General features: G+C 35.0%; 2 protein-coding genes across 5 annotated transcripts; one reads left to right on the top strand and one right to left on the bottom strand.

Moving 5' to 3' along the window:
• Window positions 1-3,523: 3,523 nt before the first annotated feature.
• Window positions 3,524-7,156, bottom strand: LOC108318878 (uncharacterized). 3 transcript variants are annotated; one of them, XR_008246989.1, is made up of 4 exons: window positions 7,026-7,156; window positions 6,010-6,544; window positions 4,393-4,545; window positions 3,524-4,219 (listed from the first exon to the last, which is right to left on the bottom strand). XR_008246989.1 is itself a non-coding variant. In XM_017549862.2 (4 exons), the coding sequence occupies exons 1-3, from the start codon at window positions 6,476-6,478 to the stop codon at window positions 4,458-4,460; spliced, it is 369 nt and encodes a 122-aa protein (XP_017405351.1). In that variant the 5' UTR covers window positions 6,479-6,885; the 3' UTR covers window positions 3,524-4,219; window positions 4,393-4,457. The 3 variants fall into 3 exon arrangements, 1 of the variants encoding a protein (XP_017405351.1); XR_008246990.1 differs by lacking the exon at window positions 7,026-7,156 and having other exon boundaries at window positions 6,010-6,149; window positions 6,361-6,885; XM_017549862.2 differs by lacking the exon at window positions 7,026-7,156 and having other exon boundaries at window positions 6,010-6,149; window positions 6,338-6,885.
• On the top strand, window positions 7,071-14,209 carry LOC108318877 (protein SIEL). 2 transcript variants are annotated; one of them, XM_017549861.2, is made up of 8 exons: window positions 7,071-7,655; window positions 9,028-9,105; window positions 9,232-9,465; window positions 9,595-9,786; window positions 10,896-11,036; window positions 11,948-12,037; window positions 12,181-12,665; window positions 13,278-14,209. In XM_017549861.2, the coding sequence occupies exons 1-8, from the start codon at window positions 7,071-7,073 to the stop codon at window positions 14,197-14,199; spliced, it is 2,727 nt and encodes a 908-aa protein (XP_017405350.1). In that variant the 3' UTR covers window positions 14,200-14,209. The 2 variants fall into 2 exon arrangements, with proteins under 2 accessions (XP_017405350.1, XP_052728971.1); XM_052873011.1 differs by lacking the exon at window positions 10,896-11,036.
• Window positions 14,210-15,553: the final 1,344 nt, after the last annotated feature.

Genomic DNA, 15,553 nt, shown 5'->3' with positions numbered 1-15,553 from the left:
TGGTTTAATCCAGGGAAAACACAAACAACCAAAACACTTTAACTTATGATAATCCGAGCTAATTTTGAGTAATTTGGAATAGGGGGACTAGTATCCAAGAATTGGTGTTGGGAGACGATTTATGAGATAGGCGGCAGTTGTCATGGTGTGAGGCCAATATGTGAGGGGCAAACTTGAGTGGTGGAGAAGAGAAAGACCGGTTTCGGCAATGTGTCGATTCCGGCGTTCAAAAATTCCATTGTGTTCAGGTGTATGAGGTGGGGTGGTGTGATGACTTATTCCATGAGTGCTTAAAAAAGGAAGGAGACCAATATATTCGCCACCATTATCCGTGTAAAGAATTTTGATATTGTGATGAAAGAAATTTTCAACAAGCGACTTAAATTTGGGAAACAGAGTTTGCACATCAGATTTACGTTTTATCGGATATAGCCAAATATAGCGAGTAAAATGATCAACAAACATGCAATAGTAGCGAAGACCATCAATTGATAAAATAGGGGAAGTCCATACATCAGAGAAAATTATTTTCAAAGGATAAGATGATTTAAGAGTGGATTCATGGAAAAGAAGTTTATGACTTTTGCTAATTTGACATGAGTTGCGCTCTAATTGTTGGAATTTATTTGAACCCAAAGAAAAATGCTGCTGAATAAACGTGAAGATAGAAGAGGAGGGATGCCCAAGTCTATGGTGCCATGAAGCAGAGGAGTCTGTGCGGACAGAGTGGACGGACGGAGAGTTGGTTGGCCAGAGATAGAGTCCATCCACACATTAGCCATTATGGGTTGTTTGACCCGTCTGCAAGTTCTTCACATAAAAAGAGTTTGGTAAGAAAACAACAGCAGAGTTAGTTTGTTTGGTGAGTTGAGAGACATAAAGGATTTTATGTTGAATAGAAGGAACGCACAAAGTATGTGAGAGGGATAAATCATTAAGTAAAAGTGTTCCAGAATGAAGATGTTTAAACCTGAACCGTTACCCATATACAATGAGTCTGGACCCTTGTACGGATGATGAAGTGCGAGATTGGCAAGATCATTGGTGACGTGATGTGTCGCTCCACTGTTAACCAGAAAATTAGTTTGAGATGTGCCAGCAGTTGCAGTATGGACCTGAACCTGTCTAGGCTTAGCAGAAGAGGAACGAGGAGGCATCAGGACACCAGGGTGTTGCTACTAGAAGGTGTGATACTGAGAAAGGACATGGCCCTTGACATTGCACCATTGATAGCGACAAAGAAACGGTTTGCGATTGTTAGGGCGTGAAGTTGATAATGCAGAAAATTGCCAGATCGAGTTTTGTCATAATGGTTGGGTCGAGCTTGTGCATTCAAGGCTGTCATGGGAGCAGGAACCTGTCGTTGAGTAGTAGTAAGGGAGAATTCTTGAATGAGAAGCTTCTCGAGGAGGTCATCAAAAAGAATGGCAGTGTCCCTTACATTGACGTCGTCAATGACAGCTTTGTAACCGGCGTTGAGGCCACACAAGACATGGTCAGTCATGTTTTCAACGGAGACAGGAGAGTCAAGTGAGGCAAGGAGATCTGCAGTTTGCTTCAGAGAATGCATGTAGGTGGTGATGGATTGGATACCTTTGGACGCCGTGTGGAGACGCTCTTTTAACTAATTGAGGTGGCTGCGGGATGCCTTAGCATAGGTGCGCTAGAGAAGAGTCCAGAGATCATGTGATGTTGTTGTTTGAGACACCAGGGATGCAAGCTCAGAGGAGAAAGTGGTGAGGAGAGCACCGTATATAAGACGGTCTTGTGTGTTAAAGAAGAAAAAAAAATGAAGAGGATCGTGTTAGTCTGATACCATATAGAAAGTATTTGAATGAATTGATTTTGCCATTGAATTACAGTGGTATAAATATACAAATTGATAACCTAATTGGAAAGAGTAAAGGGAACAAACTCCACCAATTTAGCTCTAACAATTAACCTAAATAAAGGGAAAGTAGATATACATAAATTGGCTAATAAAAACTAATTATTATAATTTAAAACTAATTATTATAATTTAAAACTAATTATTATAATTGATAGCCTTCTCCAAGCGGATGCAGTAGATCTTCTCCTAACTTCGCCCTGAACATAACTCTTTCTTCGAGAACTAGATGCACTGCGTGTTCTTATCATTTCTGACACAAAAACATTTATTAAATAAAAGCACAATTAATAAATTAAACAACACAATACATATAAAAATACTACAAGAATAATCAAATAGATATTAGTTCAATAACTATAAATAAATTAAATAAATAAAACAATTACACAATTAATTAAAAATAAAAAAATTCAAAACAAAATCAATTAACTATAATTAAATTAATAATAATTAATTCATTAAATAAAATAAAATAAATTTAATTATAATTACGTAACAAATTATAAATAAAACAATTAATTTAAATACTACATATAAATTAATTTACAAAATAATAAATTAATAAACTAAAAACTAACAAAAAAAAATAAAAGAAACAGTGAAGGCCTCACCAGATTTGCCATATCCGTTGAGACCTTCGCAGTTATCTTCTTCTTTTGTACACAAAAAAAAAACGCAGGCACACCATCATAGAACACAACACACATAATATACATTCAAATACATTAATGAAACAATCTATCATGCTATCTATCATGCATACAAGCATAGCAAAGAAACCCTAACCTCTCGAGACCAAACAAAAAGCGTCAAACTCCACAGCACAAACCAACACCACCACGAACGACGCACCACCAACGCACCTCCAACACAACAAAATGGAGAAGAAAAAAAGAAGAAAATGAAAATAAAAATGGAGAAGGGGGAAGAAGGGAATATGGTAGGAGAAGAAACGAAAATGGAGAGAAAATGAGAGGGGGGGAGGGGGTTGAGACTACGAGAAAATGAGAGGTAGAGAATTAAAGTTTTAACAAAAAAGAGTAAAATAGGTAAATGATAAATAAAAAAAGATAAAGCAATTGGGTGGTGAGGGTGTAACACTCTACTAACACTACAAAAATTTAAATTTTTATCGGGAGTTTTTTTTTTGTTTCTAACGGTTTTAACCCTGGAAAGTACGTTACTCGGGGTTAGGAAAATTCCTGGAAAAAATTGCGTCGCTAAGTAATTACTGACGGTTTTTTGAGAAACTGTCGCAATTTCCAGAAGTTTTGAGAAAATCGTCGAAATTAACAGCTAGAACCGCCGAAATTAGCAGGAATTTTGCTAGAACCACCAAAATTAGCGAAAGTTTTGTTGTAACCACCGAAACTAACCGAGGTTAGATAAAATCACTAGTAAAACCTAACTGGAGTTAGATAAAATTGTCGGTGAAACCTAATCGAGATTCTAAAACCACCGGAAATGTGTACATATGTTTCTTCTTTTAGTTTTTGATTGTAATAAAATGGGATTGTGATAAAATTAGTTTTAGATTGTTTTTGTCTTCAACATAATCTTTTGTGATAGAGTAATAACCTAAAGATATAATTGTGACAAAAGTTTAACTTCACTGTAACAAGGAACAAAGTCTATAAAATATTTTATTAAATTGATATCCATAATCATAAACTAACAAAACTGAGATGAGATTCGAGGTTGCATACGTTGCTTCAACCTAGATTATTGAGTTGAAACATTATTTATTCAAAGTTATGCGCATCACGACTCCATAATTATCTGTTGTGAATCCACCACAAGAGATTAGTGAATGAGTTTCCACCTTCAAAAGCTGTCAATGTTCTTATGATACACAATGCTGATTGCTTATCGTAAATTCCCTGCAAGGCACAGGTCATTCCCTTCCAACTCTGACTACTTAAAGATGGAAGTGTCCATTCCACAAGCTCCTTCACATAAGCAGCATCAGAGAACAATGTCTCACTGATAGGCAACAAGGGTAGCACTTGGATTCCAAGTCTGCACTCTTTACATGTAGCAGCGGCCCACCATAATGCACTATCCCTCTTATTAGACCACAGAACACCAATTATCCTATTGTCTTTTGCAAATTCTTTATTGTACATGTTGTCTTCAACTTTCACAAGCCACCAAATTTGTGTAGCAAGAATTTCCATCGCCAATAGCGTTGATCCAGTGGCAACAAGACGTGAGTCAGCATATGTTAAACCCACCAAAGCTGCTGAATAGTACGCATTCACAGCTTCACTTGTACTTTCTTGGTTCCGTCCATCATCAAAGCTTCCTCTACAATATACCCACTCATACCTACAATGCAAACACCAAAACACTTCCTTAAGGCCTTCCATTCACCATTTCAATGCCTACTTCGGTCTCTAATAACTCATATAATATCATAACCATTATAACTTACTCATGCACTGCACAACTAAAATGAGAAAAAGAAAAGAAAAACAAGATAAATTTTAATTAGTACTCACCTTTCAGTTTTCTCCTCGATTTCTGACCCAAATTCACAGTGAATTCTTTCATTTCTTGGTGTTTGCTATACCACTTTGACTGAGCTGAAGCAAAGAGCCAAGTGGAATTCATTTGCCTGTCGAAAAATCTGCATAGTATGACATCTTGAACCCCTGTGAGTTCATGAACGTTAAACAATCCATCAATGTAATTAATGGAAACTAGAAATAAACCGTGCTGCATATTCTGTCATGTACAACACAGAATATAATTTTCTATTCATAAGGAGGACTTCTCTTTTCTATTTCAAATTGTTCTTCAGTGACAAGTTCTTAGAAGATGTGGCGAATTTTATGATATCTTTGATTTGGCTTAGAGGTTGTTCGATAAGATTTTAGAAATAGGGCTTCTGATTTAATTTCCTTGCTAATTAGATTTTATCAAAATCTAGTCTTGGTCCTGCTTATCTGCTAAATTCAATTTCGTAGTTTTCACCTTCCTAGATTGGTGTAATAACGTGTTTGATTGTATTAGTTTTGCAATTTAAATTGATGACTAGGATGTGAATTTAATACAGGTTAGGGTCCTCAGAGTTTATTTTCTGTAAGGCTTTGCTTAAAGAAATGAGCCTTCTACGGCTACGACATCCAATAGAAACAACATTCCATAAAATGCATACCCCAGAACATGCATTGAAGACACCCTCAGATACATGCCAAAATAACTCTAAATTGATGTTTATTGATAATACTTTGTGAATAAATTCTTGCTCAAAACCTTTGGAGATTTGAGTTGATACGTAGTAGAAGCACATATTTGTCACCAATTTGATTAATTTATTTGTAAAACGTATACATTCAATAAATATGTTTTCCAAATAATTGCAGTTTGGTGATCTAAATAGTTAATTTTTCAGAATGTGTCTTTTAATAACTAAATTGGGTTTTAATTTATTTAAGACTTTTAAGATCTAATTTAATTTTTCAAGTTGATAAAATGAAAATTATTCACCATATCATATACTAGTTACTGATATAATCCACGATTCGATAAATGTCTTGAGCATTGTCTATATGAGCAGGGGTAGTGGAAAGAAGATTTATTCTGAATTTTTATATAGCCTGTTTGCTACCAGAAAACTTACAATCTTCGTTTTTTATGCTATTTTACTAATTTCTAGAAGTGCCACTTAAGGTGTGTGTATATCTTCTATTTTGTCCTTTTCACTTTGAAAGATATTCATCACCTCTTTTAATCTTCTGTTGAGTGATAACTTGAATTAGGGATTTACTATATGTTTGTCCTGGACATAAACAAAAAATGTTCGATGATATTTTCGCATATTATGTCAAATTCAAATTTATGAGAAGTGTTAAGAATATGGTTTTTCAGATACACTTGAAAAATCAAGAAAAAAATCATTAGTAAACATATGAAACCCACCAATTTTAACCGATATGGTTTACTTAAATTATGCAGAACAATACTATATTTTTTAGTATTCCTTTTTGTTACTGAAACTTTTGACTTCATATAACTATACCATCTACATGATGGCAGTCACATTAGCCAGACTTATCGAACATTAAAATTGCAATGACCATAATTTAAAACCTTATTCTATAAATATAACTAACCAGAACCCATGCAACATTCCACTATGGAGCCACGCGGAATCAAGACGATGGAGCCACCGCGCCGGCCGCATGTCCCATACAATATTCCACGATGCCTCTCCCTTCAGGTAATGGTTGGTCCGAATCAAAACCGCAATCACCTGTGAATCACCACAAAACCCATTTGTCATCAGCGCCTTCATAACAATCTCCTTCAACATCATCGAGCCTCATCTTTGAGGCAACCACGAGACCATCATGGTCATTCTCCACCTTTCGAGTAAGTCGCGAGCCTTAATTGCAGATAATCCCAAATTAGAAACAAAAAGCTCCAAATCTGAGTTCGAACCAGATCATCGCGAAGACAATCACCTTCATCGCAAGCTTCATTTTCACCACCGCAAGCCACTGTGAAATAGAGATCCTCCATCATCATCCCCACATCGTCGTCGCGAACCTCTGACAACCAACCACCACACAGCGCCATCATCGTCTTTCTCTCGCAAAACGCGAAGCTCTCGAACCCAGTCCTCGTGCCTCCATGACACCTGCAAATCTAAATCAAAATCGCGAACTAGTGTGGTTACATGTTATTTTATTTTAAGTCAAATAGAAAACGAGCCGGTGCGAAAATGAGGAGGGAAACGAAACAAACATTTCTTTAATAAAAATATATTTTTAATTTGTTTGCGGCTTTCTATAAAACCGCTGAACATTTATAGGGTTTCCCGCCGAAAATAAACTCCTGTTATAATGTATTTTTTTTAGTGTAACAATGATTAATAAAAGATAATAATACATTTTTTTATTTAATTACATCTTTCTCTCTTTAACAACTTTATATTTTAATCGTTTTTTGTTTCCTATCACATTTTACTTTCAAAACAGTACTAAACCAAAAACAAAATCATTCCCTCCATTTTAAAAAACTGGTCTCAAAACAAAACAAATAGGTTTTTCTGTTGGCAAAAAAAAAAACTATCCTTGTAAAATAGAAAAAATTCTTATGAAAATCTGAAAATTAAGAGCAGCTCCACCTTCTCCACCAAAACGACCGGCAGCGTCGCATCCCTTTTCCGGCGATGGCCAATCCACCCGAAACTTCTGAAGAAAACGAAACTCTCTCTCTCCGTACCCTCTGCACCATGAGGTCCCTCCTCCTCCACCCTTCTACATCAAAAAGCACCGTCTCCCACATTCTCCAAACCCTAACCAGCTCCCCACACCCCACTACTCACTCCCTCAAGCTCCTCTCCGACGGCGCTTCTCGCCACCCCGACCTCGCCCCCACCATGGCTCTTCCCACCGCCGAATCCTCTCCCCGCCTCGCTGTGGAGGCCATCGGCGCGTCCCTCTCGGGCCTCCATCTAGACGACGCGCGCTTCACGTCGCTGTGCTTCGGCGCCTCCGTGCCCGCCCGCGCGTGGATGCTCCGGAACGCGGGTTCGAGTTTCGAGGTCCGACCTGGCTTGCTGTTGGCGGTGCTACTGGGGTTCACGAAGGATCCTTACCCTTACGTTAGAGACGCGGCGCTTGAAGGGCTCGTCCGATTCATCGAGCGCGGTGGAGAGTTGAAAGACGTTGGTTTGGTCGATGCTTGTTACCGACGCGCCGTTCAGTTGCTTCGGGACTTCGATCCCTGCGTAAGGTACTCTGCGGTTCGCGTGGTAAGGTTCTCTTCTGCTATCATTTTCATCGCCGTAGACTCTTCCTCCTTTACTCTGCCTCTTCCAATAATTTCTTTATTTCATCAGAAATTATTTTTACTGCTTTGCCCTTGTAACTGGAAAAACTAATATTTTAACTTAGACATTCTACAAACTAAATTACATAATTTAAATTTATGATAACTTTTGGATACAGGAATTATATATAATAAAATTTTAATAGATAAATATTCTCCTATATAATTGTTTTAGTTTAGATTTAATAAATTATTAAAATTATTTTATGTGGTTATTTTTAATTATTTGAATTTTAGAGAAAGAGTAAATTATGAATAAGAGGGTGAAGAAGATCAATTGTGAGACGTAATTTTTGGTTGGTTCATCAAGAGTTTGTGTGAATGCACTCCTAAGTGAGTGAAAAAAAGAGAGAATGATGAAAGTATTTAATTTGATTTTACTGGATGATATTCTGCAAAAACGAGATGGAGTTTAAGAATGAAATATGTGGTGTATTAATAAGTGCTTGCATTTGAGAATAGAAATTAACTATTGTAATAATTAATTGAATGTTTTGAATTTAAAGTAAGATAATTTTAAAGATTTGTGTTGTCCATTAGTTTTTATCCATTTGTGTTTTAGAAAAAAACTGGGTGATCCTGTTTTCTCTCCGGGAAGCATAAAGACGAAGAAAGTCAAATTCGGTCCTGACCAGCCATGTTACCACGACTATTTGGTTATGCTGATAAATCCTGCAACTAAAGTTTAGGTATTTTTTTTAGGATAGTTAACTTGAAAGGAGATTTTAAGTTTGAACACGAATTTCTTAAAGGTGACTTTCAAAATATTTTTTTGGAGAAATTTTTAAAATGACCTTATATTACCAAAGTATATTTCAATTATACAAGTTGTCAATATATAGTGATGCCCATGATCATAGTATTTCAGTCGGTTAATACCATGAAATTGGTCTTCTAAGTGGACCAAAGTAATATGATAGCGGCATTTATCTGCAATTTGAAGACCAATGGATATATGAACGAAGGGTCGATATGATGTGGAAGTGCTTTTAGAATGGGAGTATGTACTGCATTTAAGATTAATTTGATATGACCTACATCACCAACAGACAATGCCCAATGTGATGTAGGGAATACTTTTGGATGACTAATTAAACGAGGTGTCAAGTCCTTTTTTATTATTGCTAGATATTGTGTTGCGGAAATATTAGAAATGAGAAAATCTGATATTTTAGTATTAGTGTCAATCAGATAGTGTTCTTGTTGAGTTCAGTCAATTGTCGAATGATTAATATTCTGTTTTGAGCTAGTTGATGGTGGTAAATCTTTGAATGATGTATGCTTATATATTCCAGGTGGCTTCATGGGGTATGATGTTGGCAGCTTCTAGCTCAGAGATGAAAGCCTATTGGTCCAATGACGTATTTGCCAAGGTGTAGTATTGGGCTTCATATGTTTCAAGTTTTTTGGTGTTACGTATCTGTTTTAGTTTTCTAGAATTTCGGACAGTTGTTGCCTCAGTATGACGTAACTCATTCACAGTATGTATGTTCATATAGCTATGCTCCATGGCAAGAGATATGAATATGAAGGTTAGAGTTGAAGCATTTAATGGCCTCAGAAAGATGGAAATGGTATCGGAGGATCTTCTTTTGCAAAGTTTAGCAAAGAGAGTTTCAGGACGTGGAAAGCAAAAGGAAACCGAGAGTCCGAGCACATCTGAACAATGTGTCATGTTGGCAAGTAGTGTTGCTGGTGCACTAGTTCATGGACTTGAGGATGAGTTCTTTGAGGTATCTTTTGAAAACCCCTTGTTAGTAGAGATTTATCTAAAATTGACAGCAATAATCTGGTATAGTTATAGTGTTTTTTCCTTGTGTGATTGTTTGATAATATTTTCTTCATTTGTGCCTGATATGAAGGTGAGGAAGTCTGTATGTGAGTCCTTACACACACTGACAAGTCTATCTGCTGAGTTTGCACGTGAAGCGTTAGACTCATTAATGGATGTGTTGAATGATGATTCTGCGGTGGTTCGCTTACAAGCTTTAGAAACCATGCACCATATGGCAATTAATGGCCGTTTAAAGCTTCATGAAAAACATTTGCACATGGTGTGTTTCTGATCCTCCATTAATCATTTTGCTCTATTTCTAGTATGTATTTTAGTGCCTACGGTTTTTCCTTTCTTTGAAACTGCAAGATGCATCTCATGTTGGACAAATTATGGAACCTTCTTCATATTGCTGTATGGAGATTTATTGGTTATTTGTATTTTTTTCTTTTTCTTATTTGGAAATTTTACTGTGCTAGGAGGTAGGACAAAATTTGGGGGAAAAATCTAATGTTTTATTTGGAAGTTTTATGGTTAAGGAGTTTTGCTAGTGGTGTGATTATTTTCCTGGAAAATAAGTAGGGTTATAGTTGTTATGGTTTTAAATTAATTGGATGTAGTCTTCATTCTCTATTTTTGTTTTTAATAACAAAAGTTCCATTTTGTTTTCATTTTCTCACTATTTCAAAAGTCTGTGAAGGAATCACTGACAATAACCTTTTATTGTTTTTTTTTCCACCATGTCCTATACATATTACAAACTTGTGAAAATAGAAAACCAAGTAAAATTAATGCGACATTTTTATCATTAAAAGTGAAAACAAAAGGTGAAAATAGAAATTGTTTTCTCAAACCAAATGGCCCTAAGCTTTTCAGTAGATTTGTAGAATGAACTAGGTCCCTTGGGTTGACCAAATTACATTTGGAAAGTGAAGAATGACTAGCAGGGTGCATGGAAAAGGTTAGTTTTGTTGGGACCAATGGTTAGATTGCCTGTTTGTGGTTTGCCAAACTGAAAAGAATGATTGTTTGTGTATCGGTGATCAAATCAAATACCGGGGACTGTTATGGTTTTTTCCTCTTCTAAAAGGAAGAAACATTTTTACTAAAAGCTGTCTTGGATAGTCCTTAAGTTTCAGCTGATAAAGTCTTTTTAATAAACAAGACCTGACCAACAGCATGAATCAGTGGTGGGGATTTTATTGATACTTGTTATGGATATTGAGTGTTTTCTTAGTTGAATTCTTGATTAATCTTAATCTTTTTCAAGAAACCTAATTTGCCAAAATCGTGAATTTTTCTCTAACTGACTCACCTAATGCCATTACTTGTATATATAATGCACTTTATAATTGATATTAGTAATATATTTTTCATTTTATTTTTCAGTTTCTTGGAGCTCTGGTAGATGATAGTTGGGATGTAAGATATACTTATAGGAAAATACTTAAAGTAATGAAGCTAAACAATCTGGCATTGTTCAAATCATCTGTTGATAGACTCCTGCGAAATTTAGACAGTTATCCACAGGTTTGCTTTATACTCGGTTCCATTTGCCTTTTATATTTTCAATGGCTACGTAAAATCTCTAGTTAATTTTTTATTTTTGTCAATATACGAGGTCATTTTATCTGCAAAAATACCTATGTATACTACATGTACTTTTATTTCACCATTCAGGCAATAGCGTACTATATCCTTGAGGACCTTGACTGCATATGAATATATCTTTTAACCATTTTCTATCCATTTTATTTTCTGTTTTTAATTTTTAAATATGCAATAATTTGTGTTTTGCATCGTCATCTCTTCTTTCACAGTGCACCATTGGCCATTTTAGATGTTCTCAATTAAAGACGTGTCCCTTGATAAGAATATCCTTAATTACTTGTATTATTCACCCTTTTACATAATATTTTTATCTTTGCTGCATCCTTGTCTTATATTCCATCATGGTTTAACTTTTTGTTATGGCTTCAAAATTATTAGTAATAGCCATAACGATGTGTAGAAGAACAGGATAATATAAACAGAGTTATAGATATTATTATTTAAGTGAAAACTAGACTAACCACAGCATGGGTGGACTACATACCAAAGTAGTCCCCCGCATTCAAAACCAGCCATTAACAGAAGAACATTTAATGGCCCTTCAAAGAAAGTTATTCTCTCTTTCTTTTTGCATTCCCTCACTTTTCATTATACCATCCAGACAAAGAGGTGTGAAGTGATCCTATATTAAGTGAAACAACTTTTCTGTTGTGGGCAGTCTCGCAACCTCTTTTGTTGCCCCCCGCATAATTGCTTGCTCATGTGCTACAAAGTCATCCCTCTCACTAAGGGGTAATCCTGTTCTTTCAGAAGTTGGAGCCATGATTCTCAATGCAACTACTTTTTAACCAACATATATTCCATTTAATTTTTAACTTTGGTGCTTCCAGGATGAAGCTGATGTATTTTCTACTTTTTCTCATCTGGGCCGAAATCACAAGAAATTTGTAAGGCTGATTATGAAGGACACGTTTGAAGAGGTGCGCTTGTTCGGATTATTGCATATAATCATATATACAAGAACTTCTTGATCCTTTCACATATTTTGCATGTCAATGAGACAGATGTACCTAAATTTCTTTGAAGTAGTGGCACTGATTACTTTTTGTTTTCGCTTTTACAGGTAGAAACGGCTTTGGAAGGAAATGTAGAATTTGATAGTGCAAGGATAGCTGCACTGTTAATTCTTTCTATATCTGCTCCACTCTTGAATGCTGATGTAGGCAGAATACCACCAGTTATGTTTTCTTATGCAGTTACGTTCCTAGGTAGAATTTATAATGCTTTTAGTGATATCATGGATAGGGATTCCCTTTTGGCCTGCCTATGTGAGAAAAGCAGATCTACAGAGTATTCTGCAACAAATATTAACCTCACGGAAGGGGAGGAACAGTTGCCTTTATTTGAAGGTGATAATGCTCCAAATTTTTCTAGCAATGAGGTCACTGGCGCACATATCACAAGGGAGCCGAAAGAGTTAGCAGATAACCAGATACAACAACAACAATCTCTGAATGATGAAGTTATAAATTACATCCTTGCAAAGCCCCCTGCTATGTGGCTGAGGATACAATCAAGTCATACAAATGAAGTGCTAAGGTCCTTAAGGTGAGGAATTGTTGTGTAACTTTAGTAACATAGGTGCCTTAGTATTTGTTGTTGTTTCTTCCAATATTTGTATCGTGTGAGTTGCATATGGTCCTTCAATATGGTCCTTCAATTTTTATTTTTCATCTCAATGTAGTCTTCATTTTAAAAAAAATATGTTAATGTGATTTCTTCTTTTAAATTGGTACTTGCATCATTTAGAGAGTGACGAGGTGGCTGTGTATATTGGTACTTACATCATTTAAGTCCAGCCACCTTGATACCACATTGGATAAACCCAGCCACCTTAGTGTCACGTCATCATTTACACTGCCACATCGTCATCGACTAAATAATGTTAACACCTTTAACGGAAAGAACTACAACTTTTTTTAGAAAAAATAAGGACTAAATTGAAATGAAGAAAAAAATTGAGGGACTATTATAATATGATAATAGTAAGGACTAAAAAGACTATTTTGCTTGAAATTTAAGATGTCCTGCAAGCTTTTATAATATAATAATAATATCACTTTTTTTTATATTTTTATTGTTAAAATTCAGTATGCATGTGCCTAATATTCTCCTTGTTCTTTTTAATCATTTATTTCTGTGCTGATGCCAATGATGCAGGTGTTTGAAGGAATTAGCTGCCATGAAACATGATTCTTTGGGATCTGGTGATGCTGATGCTTTGGCATTTACTATACTATACCTCCGGGTGATAGAGCTACTTGTTGAAGTATGGGAGCCCTCGCTGCCATCAAAAAAGTTGTGTTCTCAGCGAATAGGAAAAATGGAATTCAAACTGGGAAAGCTTGATAGGAGGGTTAAAGAATTGATGAGTAGGTTTATAGGCTTGTCTGCGGAAGAGGAATTGAACTTCTTGGAGCTAATGTTATTAACGTGTGCTCTCAGGATATGTAGAAGTGAAATCATCTGTCTTAATCATACATTGAAGAGGCTGAAAACTCTATATTTACGTGTTGAATCTATCCTTAAAGAAAGTTCAGCGTTGCCATCCAATTTCATAGTTGAACTTGGGAAAGTACTAAGTACCATCTCAACCGATGGAGCTTCTTACAGTCCACTTCAGTTTGATGCATGTCTCAAGTTTTTCTCTCTGAAGCAGTTTATGTTTCATGGAACAATCAAACATGTAAAGGCAGAACTAAGCATTCCCAACAATGACATGGAACACCCTCTTCCCTTCGTTTCAGGGCTACCCGTTGGTGTACCATGTGAAATCACTCTCCATAATATTTCAAGTGAGAGTAAGTTGTGGCTAAGGATGACTTTGGATGATGGTTTCGTACAACATGTCTTTCTTGATTTGGACTGTTTTGAAGGCTCTGAAGTGGTAAGAAAATTTACATTTGTTGCGCCCTTCTACAGAACACCAGAAGCTTATTGTCTTACATTGAAGGTTTGCATTGGTGCAGAATGTTTGTTTGAAAATGTTGGTCCAGTCCAAAGGTTTGGGGGACCAAAACATGAACTAGTACTTCTTTGTAAAGAAAAACAAGTTTATCTTTCCAAGGTTAATAAAGATTAATTTATTATTATCTTTCTTGCTTTAAGCTAGGCTAGTGGAAACTACTGCACTATAAATACTGGTCTTAGTTCCTTTCACCTTGTCATTTAAAGGGTTTTTTTTTAACTAAGAAATACCATAATGTTTTTCCATTTAAATAAAACATCTACCATTTTTTTATTAGTTTATTTTTATTTCTACATCATAAAAATCACATATAACTAAATGTATAATAGATAAATAATTATTAGTACTATGTTAAACTTTGGAAATTTTTTTTTTTTTCAAAAAAATTGAAAAGAAGCAAAATAAGTGATGCATTTTGTAGTGATGTCAGACGAAAGAAATGCATTTTTTAAAATGATTGGATTTCCGATTTTATGATATATTATATTAGCACCTATTTGTTGATTTTGAAAGAGTTTAATTAGTTTAAGTGAATATTGCCCGCGCTTAAGAGTTTTTGAGTTTTTTTATTAGTTATGAGTTTTTATGGATAAATTTTTATCTTATTTCTATATTTAAAAAAAAAAATCCTTGTGAAAAAAGATGGTCTAAAATGCTCTAATTGTTTGTTTACATGGCAAATGCGTTGGTTTTATCTTTTACTAATGGATTACGAAATGTTAGATAGAGATTGTAAATGATAAGTGTTATTGGATATCTAAGGTTCTTCGTTTGAAAATTTGGAAATTCTTAAAATTTGTTCATTTGGAAATTCTTCTAGCACTTATGGCTCTAGTATCGTCACCTTTTATTCATAAATCTAGAAAAGTTATCTGCACATTGTTCTCAACTTTTTTTATCCTTTATTTTCAAATTCAATTCGTACAACAAAAGCAACTACCTTATTAGTCTTGGTTTGAAATATGATTTAGTTAATAAATATTTAATTGCAACACCTTATTACTCTTGGTTTGAAACTGATTTAGTAAACAAATATTTAACTGCAACATGGTCAATAAAGAAACTTTGGACCCAATCAAATAAGCTCTAAACTTCTCCGGTGCATACATTATAACAAGTAATTCCCTTTCACTTGTAAATAGAAAGCTTTCTCTTTTATTTGTCCTAGTACTACTCTTACAGCATTGTTACTATCATCACATATAAGTTCAAAATTACATTGCCAACTAGGAACAGTAATTAGAGTGCATGAATACTTATTTTTTTTTCAATTTTGCAAAAGCATAAAACATTTATCATTAGAAAACGCACAAAGGAATATTTAAAACATAGACAAAAACAAAGAAAAAGGTGAATGGGTTTATTTAATAAAAACTATTTCTTCAATTTTTTTTAAGTGACTTCATAATAAAAGATTATTCTTTAAGATAATAAGTAAATAAAAGAGTGCATAATAAGATAAGTTTGC

This window comes from Vigna angularis, chromosome 2, assembly GCF_016808095.1.
Source record: "Vigna angularis cultivar LongXiaoDou No.4 chromosome 2, ASM1680809v1, whole genome shotgun sequence".
Lineage (NCBI taxonomy): Eukaryota > Viridiplantae > Streptophyta > Magnoliopsida > Fabales > Fabaceae > Vigna > Vigna angularis.
Note: the sequence above shows the minus strand (reverse complement) of the source record. Positions and strands in the feature narration are given on the sequence as shown.

Excerpts from the sequence above, each read along its gene's own strand:
- LOC108318878 (XM_017549862.2), bottom strand. The coding sequence starts at position 6,478 with ATGATGGCGCTGTGTGGTGGTTGGTTGTCAGAGGTTCGCGACGACGAT. Across the intron at positions 6,150-6,337 it reads ATTGTCTTCGCGATGATCTG|GTGATTGCGGTTTTGATTCG; the intron begins GTTCGAACTCAG and ends GGTGATTCACAG. Across the intron at positions 4,546-6,009 it reads GGAATGTTGCATGGGTTCTG|GGGTTCAAGATGTCATACTA; the intron begins GTTAGTTATATT and ends ATGAACTCACAG.
- LOC108318877 (XM_017549861.2), top strand. The coding sequence starts at position 7,071 with ATGGCCAATCCACCCGAAACTTCTGAAGAAAACGAAACTCTCTCTCTC. Across the intron at positions 9,106-9,231 it reads CCAATGACGTATTTGCCAAG|CTATGCTCCATGGCAAGAGA; the intron begins GTGTAGTATTGG and ends ATGTTCATATAG. Across the intron at positions 9,787-10,895 it reads ATGAAAAACATTTGCACATG|TTTCTTGGAGCTCTGGTAGA; the intron begins GTGTGTTTCTGA and ends TTTATTTTTCAG.